Source organism: Sinocyclocheilus rhinocerous, unplaced genomic scaffold, assembly GCF_001515625.1.
Source record: "Sinocyclocheilus rhinocerous isolate Xijiao unplaced genomic scaffold, SAMN03320098_v1.1 scaffold558, whole genome shotgun sequence".
Taxonomy (NCBI): Eukaryota; Metazoa; Chordata; class Actinopteri; order Cypriniformes; family Cyprinidae; genus Sinocyclocheilus; species Sinocyclocheilus rhinocerous.
The window spans coordinates 1,713,690-1,732,584 of NW_015634502.1; the positions used below are offsets into that span (position 1 = coordinate 1,713,690).

Here is an 18,895-nt window from a genome sequence, read left to right on the forward strand (position 1 = left end):
CACACACACACACACACACACACACGATATATATATATATATATATATATTTATTATTTAATTTTTTTACCTGTAGCATGTGAGTCTATATTTGATGTTGTTGTAAATATTGTTGGGCTTGTAGTTGGTTTTTTTTGTGCACTTGTGGCTTCAGAGGTCGGTGGTGCAGTCTGTGTCTGTGACATATCTGTGAGGAATATTAAAAGCATCACAGAGCAGCAGTATTTCCTCAGCAGGGGTATATATATATATATATACACACACACACACACACACACACACATCACATCACATTTTGTTGCATTGCAGCCTGAAATGAAGACGCCACAGTTTTTGTTTTATCCAGCTGTATTTACTTATAGCAACTTATAACATCCAAGTGAAAGATATAACACCAACATGTCAGAAAAAAATAAAATCAGAATCACTGAGTTGGAAAAAGGATCACCCCCCTCCTAAAAATGACTGGTAACTTTGAGGTGTTGCTAATCACTTTTTCAATGGCACACAAAGCCATTTGACTTTCAACTGTGATGAGCTGTGGTCATTTTGTTTAGCTCAGCATGAACAGAGCTCTCCTGGAGCATTTCAGTCCTTGGTAGTGCAACTGAAGCAAACAATCAACTATGGGTGGCAAGGCACTGTCAAAAGATCTCTGTGATAAAGTTGTGGACAGGCACATGTCAGGAGATTTCAAAGGCTTTATCAAAGCCTAGAAGCAGAGTGAAGTCTATTATTAAGAAGTGCAAGGTATTTGGTTCAACATATCAGGACATCACTACAAACTGGATGAAAGAGCCAGGAGGAAACTGGTCAGAGAGGCGACCAAGAGGCCTACAGCAACTCAGCAGTTGCAAGAATTTATGACAAAGAGTGGTCATTGTGTGCATGTGACAACAATATCACAAATTCTCCACAAATATGGCTTGTATGGGAGGGTTGCAAGAAAAAAGCCACTCCTCAAGACAGGACACATGAAGTCAAGACTGAGCTTTGCCAAAACACACCTTGAAGACTCTGAGGCAGATGAGACTAAAATTGAATTATTTGGCCTCAACATCAAACGATATGTCTGGCAGAAATCCAACACAACTCACCATCCAAAAAACACCATTCATACAGTAAAGCATGGAGGTTGTAATGTCCTGTTATGGGGTTATTTCTCTGCAGCAGGGACTGGAGCACTTGTCAGGATAGAAGGAAAAATGGATGGGGCAAAATACCATCAAATTCTTGAGGAAAATCTGCTGCCCTCTGCCAGAAAATTGTCAATGGGAAGAACTTTTACCTTCCAACATGACAATGACCCAAAACACAGCAAAACAAAGCACACCACTGGTTGAAGGAGAAAAAGGTGAATGTCCTTGCATGGCCTAGTCAGAGCCCAGACTTAAAACCCAATGAAAATCTGTGGAATGACTTGAAGACTGCAGTCCACAAACGGTCTCCATCAAATTTAACTGAACTTGAGCAGTTCGGCAAAGAAGAGTGGGCAAGTATTGCAAAGTCTAGATGTGCAAAGTTAGTAGAGACATATCCCCACAGACTAAAGGCTGTAATTAAAGCAAAAGGTGGTTCAACAAAATACTAACACAAAGGTGGTGAACCATTTTCCAACTCAGTGATTCTGTTTTTTATTTATTTATTTTTTTTCTTACATGTTGGTGTTATATCTTTCACTTGGATGTTACAGCCGGATAAAACAAAAACGGTGTCCGTCTTCATTTCAGGCTGCATAGCAACAAAATGTGATTATTTTAAAGAGGGGTGATTCTTTTCTATAGCCACTGTATGACACAAAACATAATCAGATTTTTGCGCAAGTCCTGAAAGTAGACAAAGAGAACCCAATCAAACAAATTAGACAAAAATATTTTATTTGTCATTTATTTATTGAGAAAAATGATCAGGTGTTACATATTTGTGTAGCAAAAGTATGTGAATCTTTGATTTCAGTATCTGGTATGACCCCCTTTTGCAGTAATAACTGCAGGTAACGTTTCTTGTAACTGCTGATCAGTCCTGCACAAAGGCTTGTAGGAATTTTAGCCCATTCGCCAGTACAATACCACTTCAGTTCCGTGATTTCCTTCTATGAACTGCTTGCTTCAGGTCCTTCCACTGCATTTCAATTGGATTAAGGTCCAGACTTTGACTCAGCCATTCCAAAACATTAACTTTGTCCTTCTTTAAAAAATCTTTGGTAGAACAACTTGTAGCGTCTGGACCAATCAAACACACAATATATGTTTTGTTAGCTATATTTAACAAATACTCTGTAACACCACTGAGCGTATTCCATGTTTATCTTGCCTTGTTTTTGCCTTGCCTTGCCTGTGTTTTTGGACCTTGGACTGTTTCCTTGTTTTTGTGAGTGTTTGCTGCCTGCCCTCACCATTGCCTGTATTGGATTACTCTTTTGCCTTGCCCTGGATATAGTTGTTTGCTGGTGTTGGACCCTGCCTGTTCTGACCACAAACTGTTTTAAAGGGGTCATATGATGTTGCTAAAAAGAACATTATTTTGTGTATTTGGTGTAATGAAATGTGTTTATGGTTCAAAAAACACATTATTTTCCACATACTGTACATTATTGTTTCTCCTCTATGCCCCGCCTTTCTGAAACGCGTCGATTTTTACAAAGCTCATCGGTCTGAAAAGCGAGGTGTGCTCTGATTGGCCAGTTATCCAGTGCGTTGTGATTGGCCGAATACCTCAAGCGTGTGACGGAAATGTTACGCCCCTTACCATATTGTGATGCCCTGTCCAGCCGGAGCGACGAGACAAAAACATTAAAACCAATTATAAACGAGGCATTTGTTGCATCCAGTGGGGACATAATTACTGATTATAATGACTTACTGTCTTTTTACACGTTGTGTTGCATCGCATTTCTGCATGTCTGCATTTGTGATCGGAGAAATGACAAACAACAAGTGCTACTCTACACTGCTCAAAACTCGCGTTTGAATCGTCAGTGGCAAATTCTTTAAATATAAAAAACTTACTTACAGTCTGTGAGTCAGAACAGCCGGCATGTCCTTGCAAATCTTTAAATGAAAACGTACTTACGTGAGTCAGAACTGCCATTTTAGTCTAACGTTACTCTCCCAGGATCAGTAAACAGTCCTCCATAAAATGTGCTGCACACATCTGAATATTTGGGTTGAAGTGTTCTGGAACAGTGTTGTAAATACAACTTAACCACTGATTTCTAGTCGTGTCCTCTTTTGGAAGGCCAAACAAAGTAGTTTCGCTTTCACAACGAAACACACAGCGGGTTAGAGTGAGCGGAGGCCGGAGGCCTAGAGTGAGCAGAGGCCGACGGCCTAGAGTGAGTGGAGGCTGGCTTGAGTGAGCGGCGGTGGGCAGGCTTGAGTGAGCGGAGACGGCGGGCTTGAGAACGGTGTGGCCGGCAGATTCGACGAAGGAGCGTCCGGCGGGCTTGCGGCAACCACATGTGACGACTCCGGGCTGGACTCCGCTTTGTCCACGGTGAAAACCGATCCGGCGATCCACAGCGCGAAGTTGATGTATTTCCTCAGCGACCAGCACGGATCAGCTCCAGGCATGACGAAGCGGATATCGTCCTCTTTTGGAAGGCCAAACAAAGTAGTTTCGCTTTCACAACGAAACACACAGCGCCTTCACGACATGGCGGCGGCGGCAACGACAATACTACAGCGAGAATAAAAGTTACGCCTTCTTTCTTTGCGTGAACATTTGGGTGGCATTATGCAAATCTTCCCACATCGTGACGCAGACATGTGGGGGCGTGTTAGAACGAGCCGTTTTAGGTAGGCGTGGTTGACTCTTAACTTTTATAAAGAATATCTCTTTGGATTTGAGACTTTAGTCTTTGCAACTTTACAGATCTTCTTTATGCACCAAGAGCTTGTAACACTCCAAAGAGAAAGGAAAAATTGAAATCGCATCATATGACCCCTTTAATAAAAGCTTGCATTTGGATCTCCATTGTCATGCCCAGTCCCGTTACAGAAGACTTCGCCTACCACAGATCCAGTAGCTTTACAGAACACCAGATCAACTATAAATAAAACTATCATCTCGTTCGTCTCAGACAGAGGGTCCTTCCTATTGAGGATTACGTGGCTGAGTTCTGTGAACTTTATTACCAGGTAGATTTTAATTATACTTTCCTGAAAGACATTTTTCGTTTTGGTTTGACTAAGGACATATCACGTTTAATGCCACGCAATACTCCCCACTGGACTCTAGAAGAATATATTGACTTTGCTTTGCAGATGAGTGGCTCTGCATTTACAGTTGGAGTTGTGGAGGAGGAACACGGCATCCCTCCAGAGTCCTCACACAACATGGTCGCCATTCCAGAGTCTCGCCCCATCATGCCTGCCAAGCCATGGCCTGTTCATGTCCTGCCTGCCAAGCCAGAGGTTTGTCACATCAGGACTGCCACATCAAAATCTTCCCATGCCTTGACTGCTCTTTCAGGAGTTGTTCACATCATGTCTGCCAAGCCAGAACCTGCTCACATCACGCCAAAGTCTACAGGGCCTGTTCATATCACGCCAAAGTCTATGGGGCCTGTTCACGTCACGCCAGAGTCTACGGGGCCTGCTCACGTCCAGCCTGCCAAGCCAGAGCCTGCTCACGTCAAGCCTGCCAAGCCAGAGCCTGCTCACATCACATCGACTAAACCAGAACCTGCACACGTCACGTCAGCCAAGCCAGAACCTGCGCATGTCACACCTGCCAAGCCAGAGTATGCTCACGTCGCGCCTACCAAGCCACAGCCTGCACACGTCACGTCTGCCAAGCCAGGGCCTGCTCACGTCACATCTATTAAGCCAAATCCTGTTCACGACATGTCTGCCAAGCCAGGGCCTGTTCATAAAATGGCTGCTTACCCAAAGACTGTTTACAAAATGGCCGCCACTCACAAGACTGTTCACAAAATGGCTGCCAACCCGCAGACTTTTCACAGGACAAGCTCTGCCTGAGCCTCGCCATGCCAAGGCGTCCTATCAGAATCTCGTCCCGTCATGGCTACTGTTCTAGAGTCAAGTCAAGTCACGGCTGATCTTCCTGTGTCAAGTCAAGTCACGGCTGATCTTCCTGAGTCAAGTCAAGTTACCGCTGATCTTCCTGTGTCAAGTCAAGTCACGGCTGATCTTCGAGTCAAGTCAAGTCACGACTGATCTTCTGGAGTCTCGTCACATCTCAGCTGATCTTCTAGAGTCTCGCCACATCTCAGCTGATCTTCTAGAGCCTTGTCACATCTCAGCTGATCCTCCAGAGTCTCATCACGTCTCAGCTGATCTTCAAGAGCCTCGTCATGTCTCAACCGATCTTTCAGTGTCTCGTCACGTCTCACCTGATCTTCTAGAGCCTCGTCATGTCTCAGCTGATCTTCTAGAGCTTCGTCATGTCTCAGCTAATCTTCTAGAGCCTTGTCATGTCTCAGCTGATCTTCCAGAGTCTCGTCCCACTTCCACTGATCTTCCAGAGTCTCGTCAAGTTTCAGCTGATCTTCCAGAGTCTCATCCTGTCACATCTGCCATCCCAGAGCCACGCCTAACCCTCCTGTTCTTGAACTAATTCCCCTGTCTGCAGCACTTCCCATAATGGGGGTTGCTTCATGGTTTGTTTGGGCTGCATACACCACCACTGAACCTCCCGAGGCGATGGCGCCCGCTGCAATTTCTCCAGAGGTGGCGGCACATACTGCAGTACCTCCCGAGGTGGCGGCGCTCATTTCAGCTCCTTGCGCAGTGGTGGCGCCCAGCAATGCACTCCCAGCCTGTCATGTCACGGTTGAAGGGACCTATGCTGAACTCTATATCTGTCCTGTCAAGGAGAATGTTAATGAACTCTTCTTGTTGCCTGATGCCTCTCTTACGACCGCAAATGCTTTCTCTGAACTCTCTGTGCTTGTAACTCCTGATGCTACTGCTGCAGAACCTCCAGAGGTGGCAGCATCTGCTGCAGAATTTCCAGAGGTGGCAGGGGTGCCCACTTATGAACTCTCTGTCTGTCCTGTTATGGCTAAGGAGGCCATTTCTGAACTCTCTGCCTGCCTAGCCATAGCCCCGTAGGCCGTCTATGAACTCTCTGCCTGTCCTATCACGGCTATGGAGGCTGTCTATTAACACTCTGCCTGTCCTGTTACGGTTAAGAAGGCCATTTCTGAATCCACAGTCTGTCCTGTTCTGACCAAGGAGGTCGATTCTGAACTCTCTGACTGTCCAGCCATGGTCAAAAGGGCTGCTCCTGAGCTCTCTGCTTGCCCTGTAATGGCCAAAGATGCCGTTTCTGAACTTTCTCCTGGTCCTGTTACGGCCTCTGAGACCGTTGTTAAGTCTTTCTGTGGTCTGTGATCCAGTCCCGCCTGATCCGCCCTGGTGGTCACCTGCCTTGTTATGTTGGTGGATATCTACTCTGCTGTGGTGGTCATCTGCTCCACTTTGGGGATCTTTGCTCCCGTCTGCTCTGCTGTGGTGGTCTTCAGCTATGCCCTGGTCTCCTGCTCTGCCGGCTCCGCCTTGGCTCACTGTTCAGCCGGCTCTGCCATTGCTCCATAGCCCAGGTCCCCCACTATTCCACAGTCTGCCACTGCTCCATGGTCCAGGTCCTCCACGGATCCACTGTCTGCCACTGCTCTATGGCCCAGGTCCTCCACTGTTCCACAGTCTGCCACTGCTCCATGGTCCAGGTCCTCCACAGATCCACTGTCTGCCACTGCTCCATGGCCCAGGTCCTCCACTGTTCCACAGTCTGCCACTGCTCCATGGTCCAGGTCCTCCACAGATCCACTGTCTGCCACTGCTCCATGGCCCAGGTCCTCCACTGTTTAACTGATGCTCGCGCCCCCCTTGACAGGTGCTGGCGAGGGCACTCCGTCCCAGACCTTTGCCACTGTCTCATGGACTCCATTTCCCATAACACCCTCTGCCTGGGAACTGATTATCGACACCTGACTCCAATCACAATCACAGCGCGAAGTCTTGTTCAGCTGTAAGCAGACACCACTGAGCGTATTCCATGTTTATCTTGCCTTGTTTTTGCCTTGCCTTGCCTGTGTTTTTGGACCATGGACTGTTTCCTTGTTTTTGTGATTGTTTGCTGCCTGCCCTGACCATTGCCTCTATTGGATTACTCTTTTGCCTTGCCCTGGATAGTTGTTTGCTGGTGTTGGACCCTGCCTGTTCTGACCACAAACCGTTTTAATAAAAGCTTACATTTGGATCTCCGTTGTCACGCCCAGTCCCGTCACATGCACATAGAATTTGGCTGAGAAATTACCCTCAAAAGATAATTTAAAGCCATTATTGTGTTGAATAAGAAAAACATCAAACAGACATCACAAAAAGTAGCTTTAGGAAATAAATTTTTTTTTTTGATTCAACAGAATTTATTACACAAACTTTTAGGGCTACAATGGCATAACATAAACTGTGGAACATATATATTCTTACCTGTTGGACTTGTTTGTGTACTGTGACTGGTGGCTTCAGTGGTTGGTGGTGCAGTCGACGTGAATATGATTGCCTTCCTTAGCCAAACCTTACTGTATTCTTCAACGAATGCAGCTCTGAATAGAAAATTGAAGATCAGATTTACAAACTAAATGCAATAAAAGTGTAAAGATGTTAGTTTCATTTCGTCTTATTAGGCTGCACAGAAAAACTACCTGAAGAAAAACACTCCAGTCTCTTCGGGGGTCCACAACACTTGAACTATCGTTTTTCTTTGGTTATTAGTTTGAGCCACAGCATGGCCCTGATAATATATCCATATCATAAACAGTGCAAGTCAGTTTAAGGAATTAATTGCTATAACATTTAACACATGGTGTAAAAATGTATAAAGAATGGATAACTAATATGTGTAGTGGGTGCAGGGCAGGACTCACACCACAGATGAGTATGCTGTTGGCCGGGTTAGTCAAATTAAACATGCCAGCAGACTCACACTTATCACACTTACGAGCGTCCAACATGAAACCCGTAAATTCAGCCGGATAAGCCGTAACCGAGACTATGGTAAAATGAGAGATTTTGAATTGACACATCTGAAAAGCCATTATGTTTTACACCGATAAAATAAAATAAAGTGAGAAAATCTACCATTATTCTCCGTTCCCAGTTCAGAATCTGTCACTTCTATATATTCTGGTTCGATCTTGAAAGGGGCTTCACCGTTTTGTGCTGGTACACTGGAAGAAGAAGAAGAATAAGAAAAAGTACTAATTCTGCGATGACATATCCAGTTACCGTAAAACACACAGTGCAGTGCAAACTTCAAAAATACAAGTAAAACACCTGTAAAAAATAAATACGGAAAATTCCGTAACAGTGTAAGTTATTTGTGCACCATTCCCACATACCCATGTTTGATATCCATTCCTTGACATTCACTCTCCAATAAAAATCCATCGCCGTAACAGGTGATGAATTCCAGCATGGTAAATCCAAATGAAAGGAAAAGGAGACCGCACGAATTGTACATCTGAAACGGCCAAAAACCACGAAAACAATCACAGAAATTTAAACTACACACTTTTAACAATTTATGTTTATAGATTCTTATGAAGTTCAATAGTAATTAAGATATGACAGTAGCCTGCGTTGTTATGCGCTTTGCTGATCAAAGAGAGGAATAAAACCTTATGTCTTGCTGTCAAGTCGACTCTATACATTGCCCTTTGGCTCAACGTTAAATTGGCTGAAGGCCCTCTTTTGGCCAATCAAGGTATTACGATAAAAGAAATAGTAGCCTATATATAATAGCAAATAGCAGCTTTGTATTCTGGGGTAATCATTGTCCTGCCCCAGTTAAAACATGACGTGCACAAGGAAGTACATATTAGGCTACTGGATGGCTGATATGATAACAGTTCGTTATAAGTATAAAGTAATCATGAGGTCACAGATCAACAACAAGGATACAGAGCCAATACTTCCTTCTGTAAGTAAAGGTTTTTGGGTTAAATGCAAGTGAGATGTTGTTGTTTAAAAAGGATATTAAACCATAAACAAATCATTAGCTTCAAGTGAAAGTTTTTTTCAGAGACAGAAGAACACGTCATTATAAGATTAGGTTACAATTATAAGCATGTCTTATTTAAAATAACATATGCTGAATTGTATACAACAAAATCAGGAATGCTGAGAACTCTCTACAACAGGCTGAATGTGAGAGAAAGTTAGTCCTGCAAAAATCTGACCTAAATTGTAAGTTCATGTCACAGTCCTATATAATGAAAACATTAATAAACAAATAGTAGGCCTACAGTCCAGCATTCTTTGATAAAAGAGAGCTGTAGACTTTTAGGTTCAGTTCATCAAGTTTGTGTAAACTCAGATTTTTTACAATACAAAAGTCAGTACACCAGCAACTGGGAACCAGAATCCAAAACAGAATATGTAACATTATTTGCCATCTAGAAAACAGCCCTGCATCTTGAAGAAAATTTATGATGATTTGCTCAAAAGGCCTAATATTACCTAATTTGATGATGCTGAGTTAAAAAATAATCACATACAGTTTTTTTTTCTTTCACAAAATAAGAAAGATTTTTCAAATCATTTATGCATCAGCTTTAATGCACTTAAAAAAAATAGCCAAAGCAGTCAATTGGTTTTAATGACAAAAAGTATTCAAAATGTATCATTTAATTTACATTATGCCACAGAATGGAAAAATGTATTCAAATACTCCATTTAATGCCAAAGAACTTTACATCTGGGTCATGTTTGCATTTTCTTCTGTCTCTGTCATAACCTTGAGATCAGGATTAGGCATAAAATATTGTCTATTGAACAAAGCTAAGAATTGAACAAAGTGTTGTAACCTGGCCCAGAGGAAGACAGGAATCATGTCTTTATGATAGTTTTTCTGGTGACTAATGAATAATACAAGACTTCTTCACCTTACAAATGGTTATTGAAAGCAAAAATATCATATGTACATATTTTGTGAGAAAGTGTGAAGTGCTAGAGCAAAACAGGCACTATTTTTGGAATCATCACCCCAAAATTAACAAGTAGGCTATTGGATTTCATTCAGAAAATTATGGTTCAGTGTAATACAAAAACTGTTATTATTTTCAATATAAATAATAAAAATCACTGTGCAAGTTGAATAACATTCAAAATAATCATGACAGATGAAAAAGATTAGAGGAAAAATGTTTGGCCGTCTTCCAACAGGAACGTATAAAGGCTAGGAAATTAATAAATAACTTGTAACAATAAAAATGAGGAAGATTGTTACAAATCATTACTGATAAGAATTGGAGGTGAAGAGAATGTGAAGTAGTGATATTTGAAAACATAAATAGACATACATGCTAAATAGTTTCGTCAAGCCAGAATTTAACCCTCTACCGCATGGTGTTGCCATATGGCAACATACTCTTTGTGTTCATTTCCTTGCCACTGTCTCTTTAAGAGGACATTCTCGTTTTTTTTGATGGAAAGAGAAGACCTTAGTTTAGCCAATGATGTGCTTTGGTTAAGTCACATGACATGCAGTTTTTTTTCTGTGGCGAGATTTCTGTCAGACTGACGTCTCTTGTCAGTAGTTGCTGAAAGCAAACTGAAACGTCAGTAACAAACAAGGACCTATGGTGGACCAGTAGTGCACAACACAACGACATTAAAAAAGCAAACATAAGCTCAAAACACAACGATAACATTAAAAAAACAAACATAAGATCAAAACACAACGACATTAAAAAAGCTAACATAAGCTCAAAACACAACGCAATTAAAAAAGCAAATATAAGCTCACAACATAACGACATTTAAAAAGCTAACAAGCTAAAAACACAAAGACATTAAAAAAGCAAACATAAGCTCAAAACATAACATTAAAAAAACAAACATAAGCTCAAAACACAACGCAATTACAAAAGCAAACATAAACTCAAAACACAACGACATTAAAAAAGCAAACATAAGCTCAAAACAACGCAATTAAAAAAGCAAACATAAGCTCAAAACAACGCAATTAAAAAAGCAAACATAAGCTCACAACACAACGCAATTAAAAAAGCAAACATAAGCTCAACAAAACAACGCAATTAAAAAAGCAAACATAAGCTCACAACACAACGCAATTAAAAAAGCAAACATAAGCTCAAAACACAACGACATTAAAAAAGCAAACATAAGCTCACAACACAACGACATTAAAAAAACTAACATAAGCTCAAAACACAACGACATTAAGCCGCAACACAACGGAAATGCTCCCGATCACTAGGGGGCAGTGTTGGCAGTGAAACACCGATACTTCCTCGAAAGTAGAAAATTCTCAACGTAAGTGATTGATCTTAATATGTGTAATCGATTTTTATATGAACAATGTGTTTTTACTGAATGTTTTTATCCTGTTTATCTTAATGTATCGATTAATGAATAGAGCAGAAAATAAATCAATATTATTTTCGATTTGGACAGTTTAGCTCTGCACTTGTTTTATGAACGTCCACTGAAATATCATTTCAACCGTTGTTTTCTTAGGCTGGCATGTTTTGTCCATTTTGTGGACACGATCTGGGGACTAGTGTAGCATTTTGTGGCTCGTGTGGTCAAAATGTCCAGTTTTTAGCTGAAGTTCAACGTGGTAAGTTTGCATTATGTTTACCGTCATGTAATATACATGTGTTGAAAACTGGCCTCAAATAAAAATGATATAATGACAATATTATTATAGGAAGAACCTAAAGTCTAAAGTTATTCTTATTGGAGCATGCCGTTTATTCACTAAATGTTAGGCAGGTGTTTCTAACAATTAAAGTTGTGATTTAAATAGTAACATTTTATGTATTTAAAGTTAGCATTGTGTCCAATTTAATTAAGTATTATTTATGTCTCTCTTTGTATAGTCATTTAAAACACCTTAATTCTATATTTTATTCTTTCTTGATGGTTAGAGTCATCTGTCCAAGTTTCTGAGGATGATCTTCTTCAAAAGTACTTCAGAGATGGACACAATTACAGTGTCATTCTGGACTTCTTGGCATTGAAGCACAACATTAAAATGAGCCTTCGTACCCTGAAAAAAAAATTGAACAACCTGTCCTTGTACTAACGAAAAAACTACTCGCCTTTGGAAATTGTTCGGACTGCTATTATTGATGAGTTGAGTGGTTCTGGACAGCATTATGGCTACCGCACAATGTGCCAGACCCTACGCCAAAAACACAATCTTACAGTGAGGAGGCAAGATGTAATGCTTATGATGGCAGACCTTGATCCAGTAGGCATTGAACAACGCTCAAGAAGAAGATTTGTGAGAAGGGTTTACCATTCTTTAGGGCCAAATCATGTCTGGCACGTTGATGGCTATGACAAATTAAAACCATATGGTTTGGCTATAAGTGGCTGCATCGATGGTTACTCACGCAAAGTGATGTGGTTAGTTTGTGGAGCGAGCAATAACGACCCAGACATTATAGCTCATCATTACTTACAGTGTGCCAGTGAATTTGGAGTCATACCAAAGCTTCTTCGCACTGACTGTGGCACTGAAAATGGAACAATGGCTGCAATCCACTGTTCCCTGAGATCAACCCACACAGATGACCTGGCAGGGGCTTCAAGCCATATGTATGGCTCCTCAGTCACAAACCAAAGAATTGAAAGCTGGTGGTCATACTTCAGAAAACAAAAGTATAGTCCACACATTCATGATATTTTGGGGTTGTATTTAACATGTCTTTCTGAATTTTACAGTTGGAAATGTTAAGTTAAAGCATGTTATAAGATAATAGCCTATTCAATGTCTAAAAGGGATGTTGATGTTATTGTTGGTCTATTTACACAGGTCTCAGTTTTGGATGGATCTTCTAAATGACTTGAAAGAGAGACAGCTCTTTAATGGCAGTCATGAGCAGATATGCTTAATGCGTTTTGTGTTTTTAAGTGTACTGCAGAAGGACCTTGACGAATGCAAAGAAATATGGAACACTCACACCATTAGGGCAGTTAACCAGTCTCGCTGTCCTTCTGGTAAACCAGATGCAATGTATGCTCTTCCACACAGGTTGGTATGTGACTGTATTTAACTGTTTTTAATTTTTGTAATGAAATTGTTACGATATTAGTTAACACAAAATGTCAAACTCTGCTATCATTCATCCACCCTTATGCTGTTCCAAAGCCATGAGATTTACTTTCTTCTATAGAACACAAAATGGAGATACATTATAAAATGTCTTGCATAACATTAACTTTCATTCCCTGTTCTGCTGTAAAATTAAATTGAAAAAAGGAGATTGAGGCTAAAATTCTACTCCACAGAAGAAAGTCATTCAACTTTGGATTGACATGAGGTTTAGCAGTTATATTTTGGGGCGAGGCGACAGAATTAATGAATAATTACAGAATTAATTACCAATAAACCTTTATTGTGTTTAATACTGTACTTTGAATTTTCATATTAAACAATATAATGGCTCTTTTATTCAAAGGTTTAATGGAAGAGAATGTGGATTTTGCATCTCACAGGAAAACTTGAACGAGTTTTTTGTTGAACTTACTCGTAGCACATGTGGAGATGGACAGTTGCAGGCACACTTTGAAGAACTACATGCTCAAAGCAATCTGACTACATCTTACACCTGGGAGGCTGGTGTGGAGAACTACATAACTTTAAAGAACATGGCCCACATTTAAACAAATAAAAGAAAGAAAAGGCATTTCTCACCCAAAAATGAAAGTTGTCAATTTATTTAAACCCATAAGAGTTTCTCTCTTTTGTTGAAAACAGAAGGTGATATTTTGAAGAATGTTGGTAACCAGACACTTGACAGTACTCACTGACTTCCACAGTAATTTTTTTTCCTACTATGGAAGTCAATTAATACTGTCAAGTGTCTGGTTACCAACATTATTCAAAATATCACCTTGTGTTCAACAAAAGAAAGAGAGAAACTCATACGGGTTTGGAACAACATGAGGGTGAATAAATTGTGACAATTTACATTTGTGGGTGAGCTATCCCTTTAACATTTCACATTGTTCTACTCAGTGCAATCCAAAACCAGGTGAGTTTTGAATACCAAAATCCATTGCATTTTTGAACTCTTCATATTAAATATGCTCACCAGTGGCTGAAAAGTCTTGAACTGTGCATATGAACAGTGTTATTCTTTGGTAAGTCTTCCCAATTGCCTCTTTGTACAGCTGTAGTTTAAAAGGGGTGTTTGTTCCAGGAATATGTTTAACCTCTGAACAATCTGGGTACAGTAAAACATAGGGACCCTCTTCCATGTCCTGATTAAAATCTTTTACTTTCTTTTCACCAGCTATTAACACTTGTTCAGATGACCAGTTTGTTTGAACTTCAAGAGGCAGGCTCCTCCCTCTCATGGGCTTTAGAACACCATCATGTCTTTTCATAATTCCAATGTAAATCTACACATGAAAAGAATAAACAAAAATGTCACAAACTGAACATTAAAATAGGCTTTAATATGGGTGTGTGACTAATTAATAAAATATTTATAAAAACTGATTGATTAAAAGATAATCATGACTTTTAAACTAGTTAATATCTACAATTCCTCAATTCAGCACTGCTCTAAATTCCATAGGAAACAGATTTTCCAGATAAGGATACTGATAATACTATCTATCCTTTAATTTGAAGTAATTATGAAATGGAAGTTACAATAGTCTTCATCCCTATTGTGACGTATAAAAGATACCTTCAGTGTTTTTTTATCCTTCTTAGAGTCATGATTTTTCTTTGTAAAGAAGGTTTTCCTCTCCTTCTCCTTTAATGCCCTGTACTTCATGAAGCAACCCACTGAACTTTTCTGTTTTTCCTGCTTCAAAAACATTGTCATAGAAATCTCTCACATTATACTCCACAGTTTACAAAGCAGCTATTCTGTTCCAAATCTAAGGCCCTATGAAATCCGTTTTATTTTTTCCCAAATTTCTTTCTTTTTTTCAAAATTCCTCCCCCCAAATTCTGCTTTTTTCCCATTTTAATGGTTAAAATAAACTTTAGAAACCAAATAGCATGTTCAATTAAATGAAATCCTGAAACTTATTCAGTTTAACAATGTATTAAGTGTTTTTTTTAGGAACAATACAACACAACAATAGATATATTTGTCACAATTCACGTTAGACTCACTGAACTTTTATTTATGACGGGCTGATGTGAAGACGCTTCAGTTTTTGTGAGTACATGATATGAAGATAGTTTTTCAAAAATAAAACGGTAAAATGCTGGTGAAGCGGCTCTCAAAGCAGCCCTTATACGTCTGCGCCATTTAATCACACGGATACACGCAGAGCATATTAAGTATTCATATTTAAGTAGTCCTTTTGCGGTTTAATATTCACCTACTAATCCACTTCGAGATTTCATTAGGTGTACAACACTATTTTAATTTATTCATCCAAAATTTGTCAAATTCCGTGACAATCCGCGTTATTCGACTAATTCCGTTTGACTGGATTCCGTGATTCCATCCGCGTTTTCAGCATCGCGGAAATCATAGGGCCTTACAAATCAATACAGTAAAGTTAACAGCCTCGCTATGTAACTTACCTGCACTGGTGCTGGGCTCATTTCCATCAGGAACTTTGTCTCTGAGAAACTGTACGCTTTTTCCACATGTGCTGCAAAAAGAAGGGCAGATTTCAAGCGTAGCCCCACAAAATGGACAATACATTGCGAACTGAAATAACGCCAGGGAGCAAGCAACGTTAAAACTATCAAAGCAGGTTCTGACTGCCCGGTGGCGCCCGCGAATACTCGTGACATGCGCACAATTGCCCATTTCTGCAGACCAACTGCCCCCTAGTGGTCGGGAGCATTTCCGTTGTGTTGTAAACTTATGTTTGCTTTTTTACCAAAATCCATTGCATTTTTGAACTCTTCATAACTTTTGGACATTGGCAGTTGTATTGTGTTGGCACAGGTGCTTGCAATAGGGAATTTAGAAGTCCTCTCAAAACTCAGTCGGGGCTGAGGCACAATTGTTGAAGGAGGCAGTGAATCCAATCCCGTAGCAAACATTAGGATGTCCTGGAGGGAGACTCCTGTTTCTTGTTCTGAAAAACAAACAAACAATGGAATATCATGAAATATGTAATAAACAACAATAAAATGTAACGTTCAATCCTTTACCTCCAGTGTCAAGCAGATAATCTCTCCAGTATCCCAGAATTCTTGTTTCTTCTTGTCGTCTGGTGCTACCAGCTTCGCTGAGCAGAGCCTTGAAGACACCCTCCAGAGATTCAGGTGTTAGTCTGTCAACACTGTAGCACATATAGGGTCTGAATACACTAGGATGTTGTTCCAGGGCATGGATGACATCCAGGGTGGAAAGCCCATCCCTAAATCTGTAAGCCAAACATCATCACAAAGTGATGATAATGATAACACTGATAATTATCATATTCTCTCAAATTAGGAACAAGACTTACCTTTGTACCGAGTACTGGTTTCTGTATATTATGTACCATTGTATGAAATCCTTCACAATGTTGTCTTTGCCCTCTACACTTTGTGGGTAATCAAAACATCCAGCAGTCTGCAGCAAGCTTTCATACTTGTCAATAAGCATGTGTAATTCATGCAGTGATGCTGCACTGGATATCTGGGGTAAATGGGTAGCAATTAAATTCTAATATATTTTCCATGAAGCCAATATAAACAGGTCTGTAACTGTTAATCCTTAAACCATTATAGGAACAAAAATGTAACTTAAAATAAGCTTAAAAGAAAATTGAATGCACCTCAATTAAAGCTGCTTTCATGGTCTTATCTGTTACATCCTCAACTGTTCCATTAATGTCAGCACTACCAGTGAGGTGATCGTACAGCATATCTGAGAGAAAGCGAGGACCTGGACCACCGTGAACAATAGAAACTGCGATCATCCGCACAGCAAGGAAGTATTCATCTTCTCTGACAGCTGTAGGAAAAGGATTGTTTTACTACACTTATTGAAAAAGAAGACAGTAATGAATAGTGCAGCTAAAAGCTACAATTAAGTAAATAATTTACCTCCATTATTAAAGGTGAGAAATCTCCTATTTTCTGGACCATCAAAGATTCTCCGTGCTCTTAAACAGTCCATTAGGAGGGATAGAAACTCGCGTTTCGGACCACCTGTGTCCACTGCATCTTCAGTTGTGCCTTCATCATCTGTGAATTTGACAAGCATGTCATGCAATGGATCATATGATGCACGTTTAAAACCGCGAACTGCTCCATCCCAAACATTAGCTCGATTTATGTTGAATCTGCTGCAAGATGTCCTTATGATCTTCTGTGAGAGATCAGACACAATGTCTGCAGCAGTGAATGCATCTGAGCTGTAAAACAGAGGTTTTGATTAAGCAAATACATCATGATGCAATAAAAAAAAATAGAGTGAATACATTTAGAAACATGACATTGAGAGTAATTAATAAATTACAACCATTCCTCTTCAACATGTTGTGTGCTCTGGTCTGGCTCTTCTGAATCACTTTCGATTACTATTGGTGCATACAGACGTGTGTAATTGCTGTAAAGAGAAAAAAAATAACAGTAATTTACATCCATTTACATACAAAAGTAATTGTAGACCATTAAAAGTAATTTAAAGCAATTAATTTAATACTGAAGCAATTTATCTTTTGAGGTAACTCAAGCTTACGTGTAGCACTTTTGTTGGTCACATACATGTTCATGGATGTTTGTTCTGATTTTTCCTGCTTCCTACATTTGTCAGAAATATAACAAATATTAAAATATATGTATTTTTTTAGTTTTTTTAAATTAAAAAAAAAAAACTATAACTGATATTAAACCCCATAAAACATAATAATTTTTTATTTGTTGTAACATACTAAGGTTGTAACATACAAGGTATGAACATAAATGATGAACTTACTTGTTCCAAAAAAGGCAGAGAGTGATCAGGGTGTCTGAAAAACAACAACTATACATTAATTTGAACAACTCTTAAGCTCCAAAGAATGTCCTAACTTTGCTAAAGTAATACCTGTCCAATGTGCTTCCTGCCTTTGGTGTTCTTGCTTCCTCTGGACTATCCCATATCTGCATAGAGAACACATAGCAGGAGTTAAAATGAGTTACAATTAACGTTATATTTATTTTTGGATACATGCAATTAAATGCACCCACCAAAGTGTCATTTTCATCAAGTGGACTGTGAGAGGTAGATTTTACTTGCACTTCACTGTCTTCACTAGAAGAATCCCCATTACAGTCTTCAAACAACAATTATGAACATAAGGAAATTTCACTTTGATTTAAAACCATGTGTATATAGTGTTTTATACATGTCTATGTAAGATTTACATTAAATTAAATATGCTCACCAGTGGCTGAAAAGTCTTGAACTGTGCATATGAACAGTGTTATTCTTTGGTAAGTCTTCCCAATTGCCTCTTTGTACAGCTGTAGTTTAAAAGGGGTGTTTGTTCCAGGAATATGTTTAACCTCTGAACAATCTGGGTACAGTAAAACATAGGGACCCTCTTCCATGTCCTGATTAAAATCTTTTACTTTCTTTTCACCAGCTATTAACACTTGTTCAGATGACCAGTTTGTTTGAACTTCAAGAGGCAGGCTCCTCCCTCTCATGGGCTTTAGAACACCATCATGTCTTTTCATAATTCCAATGTAAATCTACACATGAAAAGAATAAACAAAAATGTCACAAACTGAACATTAAAATAGGCTTTAATATGGGTGTGTGACTAATTTATAAAATATTTATAAAAACTGATTGATTAAAAGATAATCATGACTTTTAAACTAGTTAATATCTACAATTCCTCAATTCAGCACTGCTCTAAATTCCATAGGAAACAGATTTTCCAGATAAGGATACTGATAATACTATCTATCCTTTAATTTGAAGTAA

At 39.6% G+C, this 18,895-nt stretch overlaps 2 protein-coding genes across 2 annotated transcripts in view; one reads left to right on the top strand and one right to left on the bottom strand.

The window, feature by feature from the left end:
• The window catches only part of LOC107745830 (uncharacterized), a 14,730-nt gene extending 3,090 nt beyond the window's left edge, over nt 1-11,640 (bottom strand). The window contains exons 1-7 of the mRNA XM_016559835.1: nt 11,635-11,640; nt 8,369-8,490; nt 8,109-8,197; nt 7,895-8,019; nt 7,673-7,761; nt 7,458-7,573; nt 71-187 (exon numbers count right to left, since the gene is read on the bottom strand). Coding sequence (XP_016415321.1) covers nt 71-187; nt 7,458-7,573; nt 7,673-7,761; nt 7,895-8,019; nt 8,109-8,197; nt 8,369-8,490; nt 11,635-11,640 — 664 coding nt within the window. The remainder of the gene's footprint in view (nt 1-70; nt 188-7,457; nt 7,574-7,672; nt 7,762-7,894; nt 8,020-8,108; nt 8,198-8,368; nt 8,491-11,634) is intronic.
• Nucleotides 11,641-11,943: 303 nt separating this feature from the next.
• On the top strand, nt 11,944-13,740 carry LOC107745841 (uncharacterized). The gene is made up of 3 exons (XM_016559846.1): nt 11,944-12,662; nt 12,916-13,035; nt 13,463-13,740. The coding sequence occupies exons 1-3, from the start codon at nt 12,169-12,171 to the stop codon at nt 13,665-13,667; spliced, it is 819 nt and encodes a 272-aa protein (XP_016415332.1). The 5' UTR covers nt 11,944-12,168; the 3' UTR covers nt 13,668-13,740.
• The last annotated feature ends 5,155 nt before the right edge of the window (nt 13,741-18,895 follow it).

Bases quoted from the DNA above. Each gene is read 5' to 3' on its own strand.
- LOC107745841 (XM_016559846.1), top strand. From the start codon at position 12,169: ATGTGCCAGACCCTACGCCAAAAACACAATCTTACAGTGAGGAGGCAA. The intron at 12,663-12,915 runs GTATAGTCCACA...TGTGTTTTTAAG, and splicing joins TCATACTTCAGAAAACAAAA to TGTACTGCAGAAGGACCTTG. The intron at 13,036-13,462 runs GTTGGTATGTGA...TTTTATTCAAAG, and splicing joins ATGTATGCTCTTCCACACAG to GTTTAATGGAAGAGAATGTG.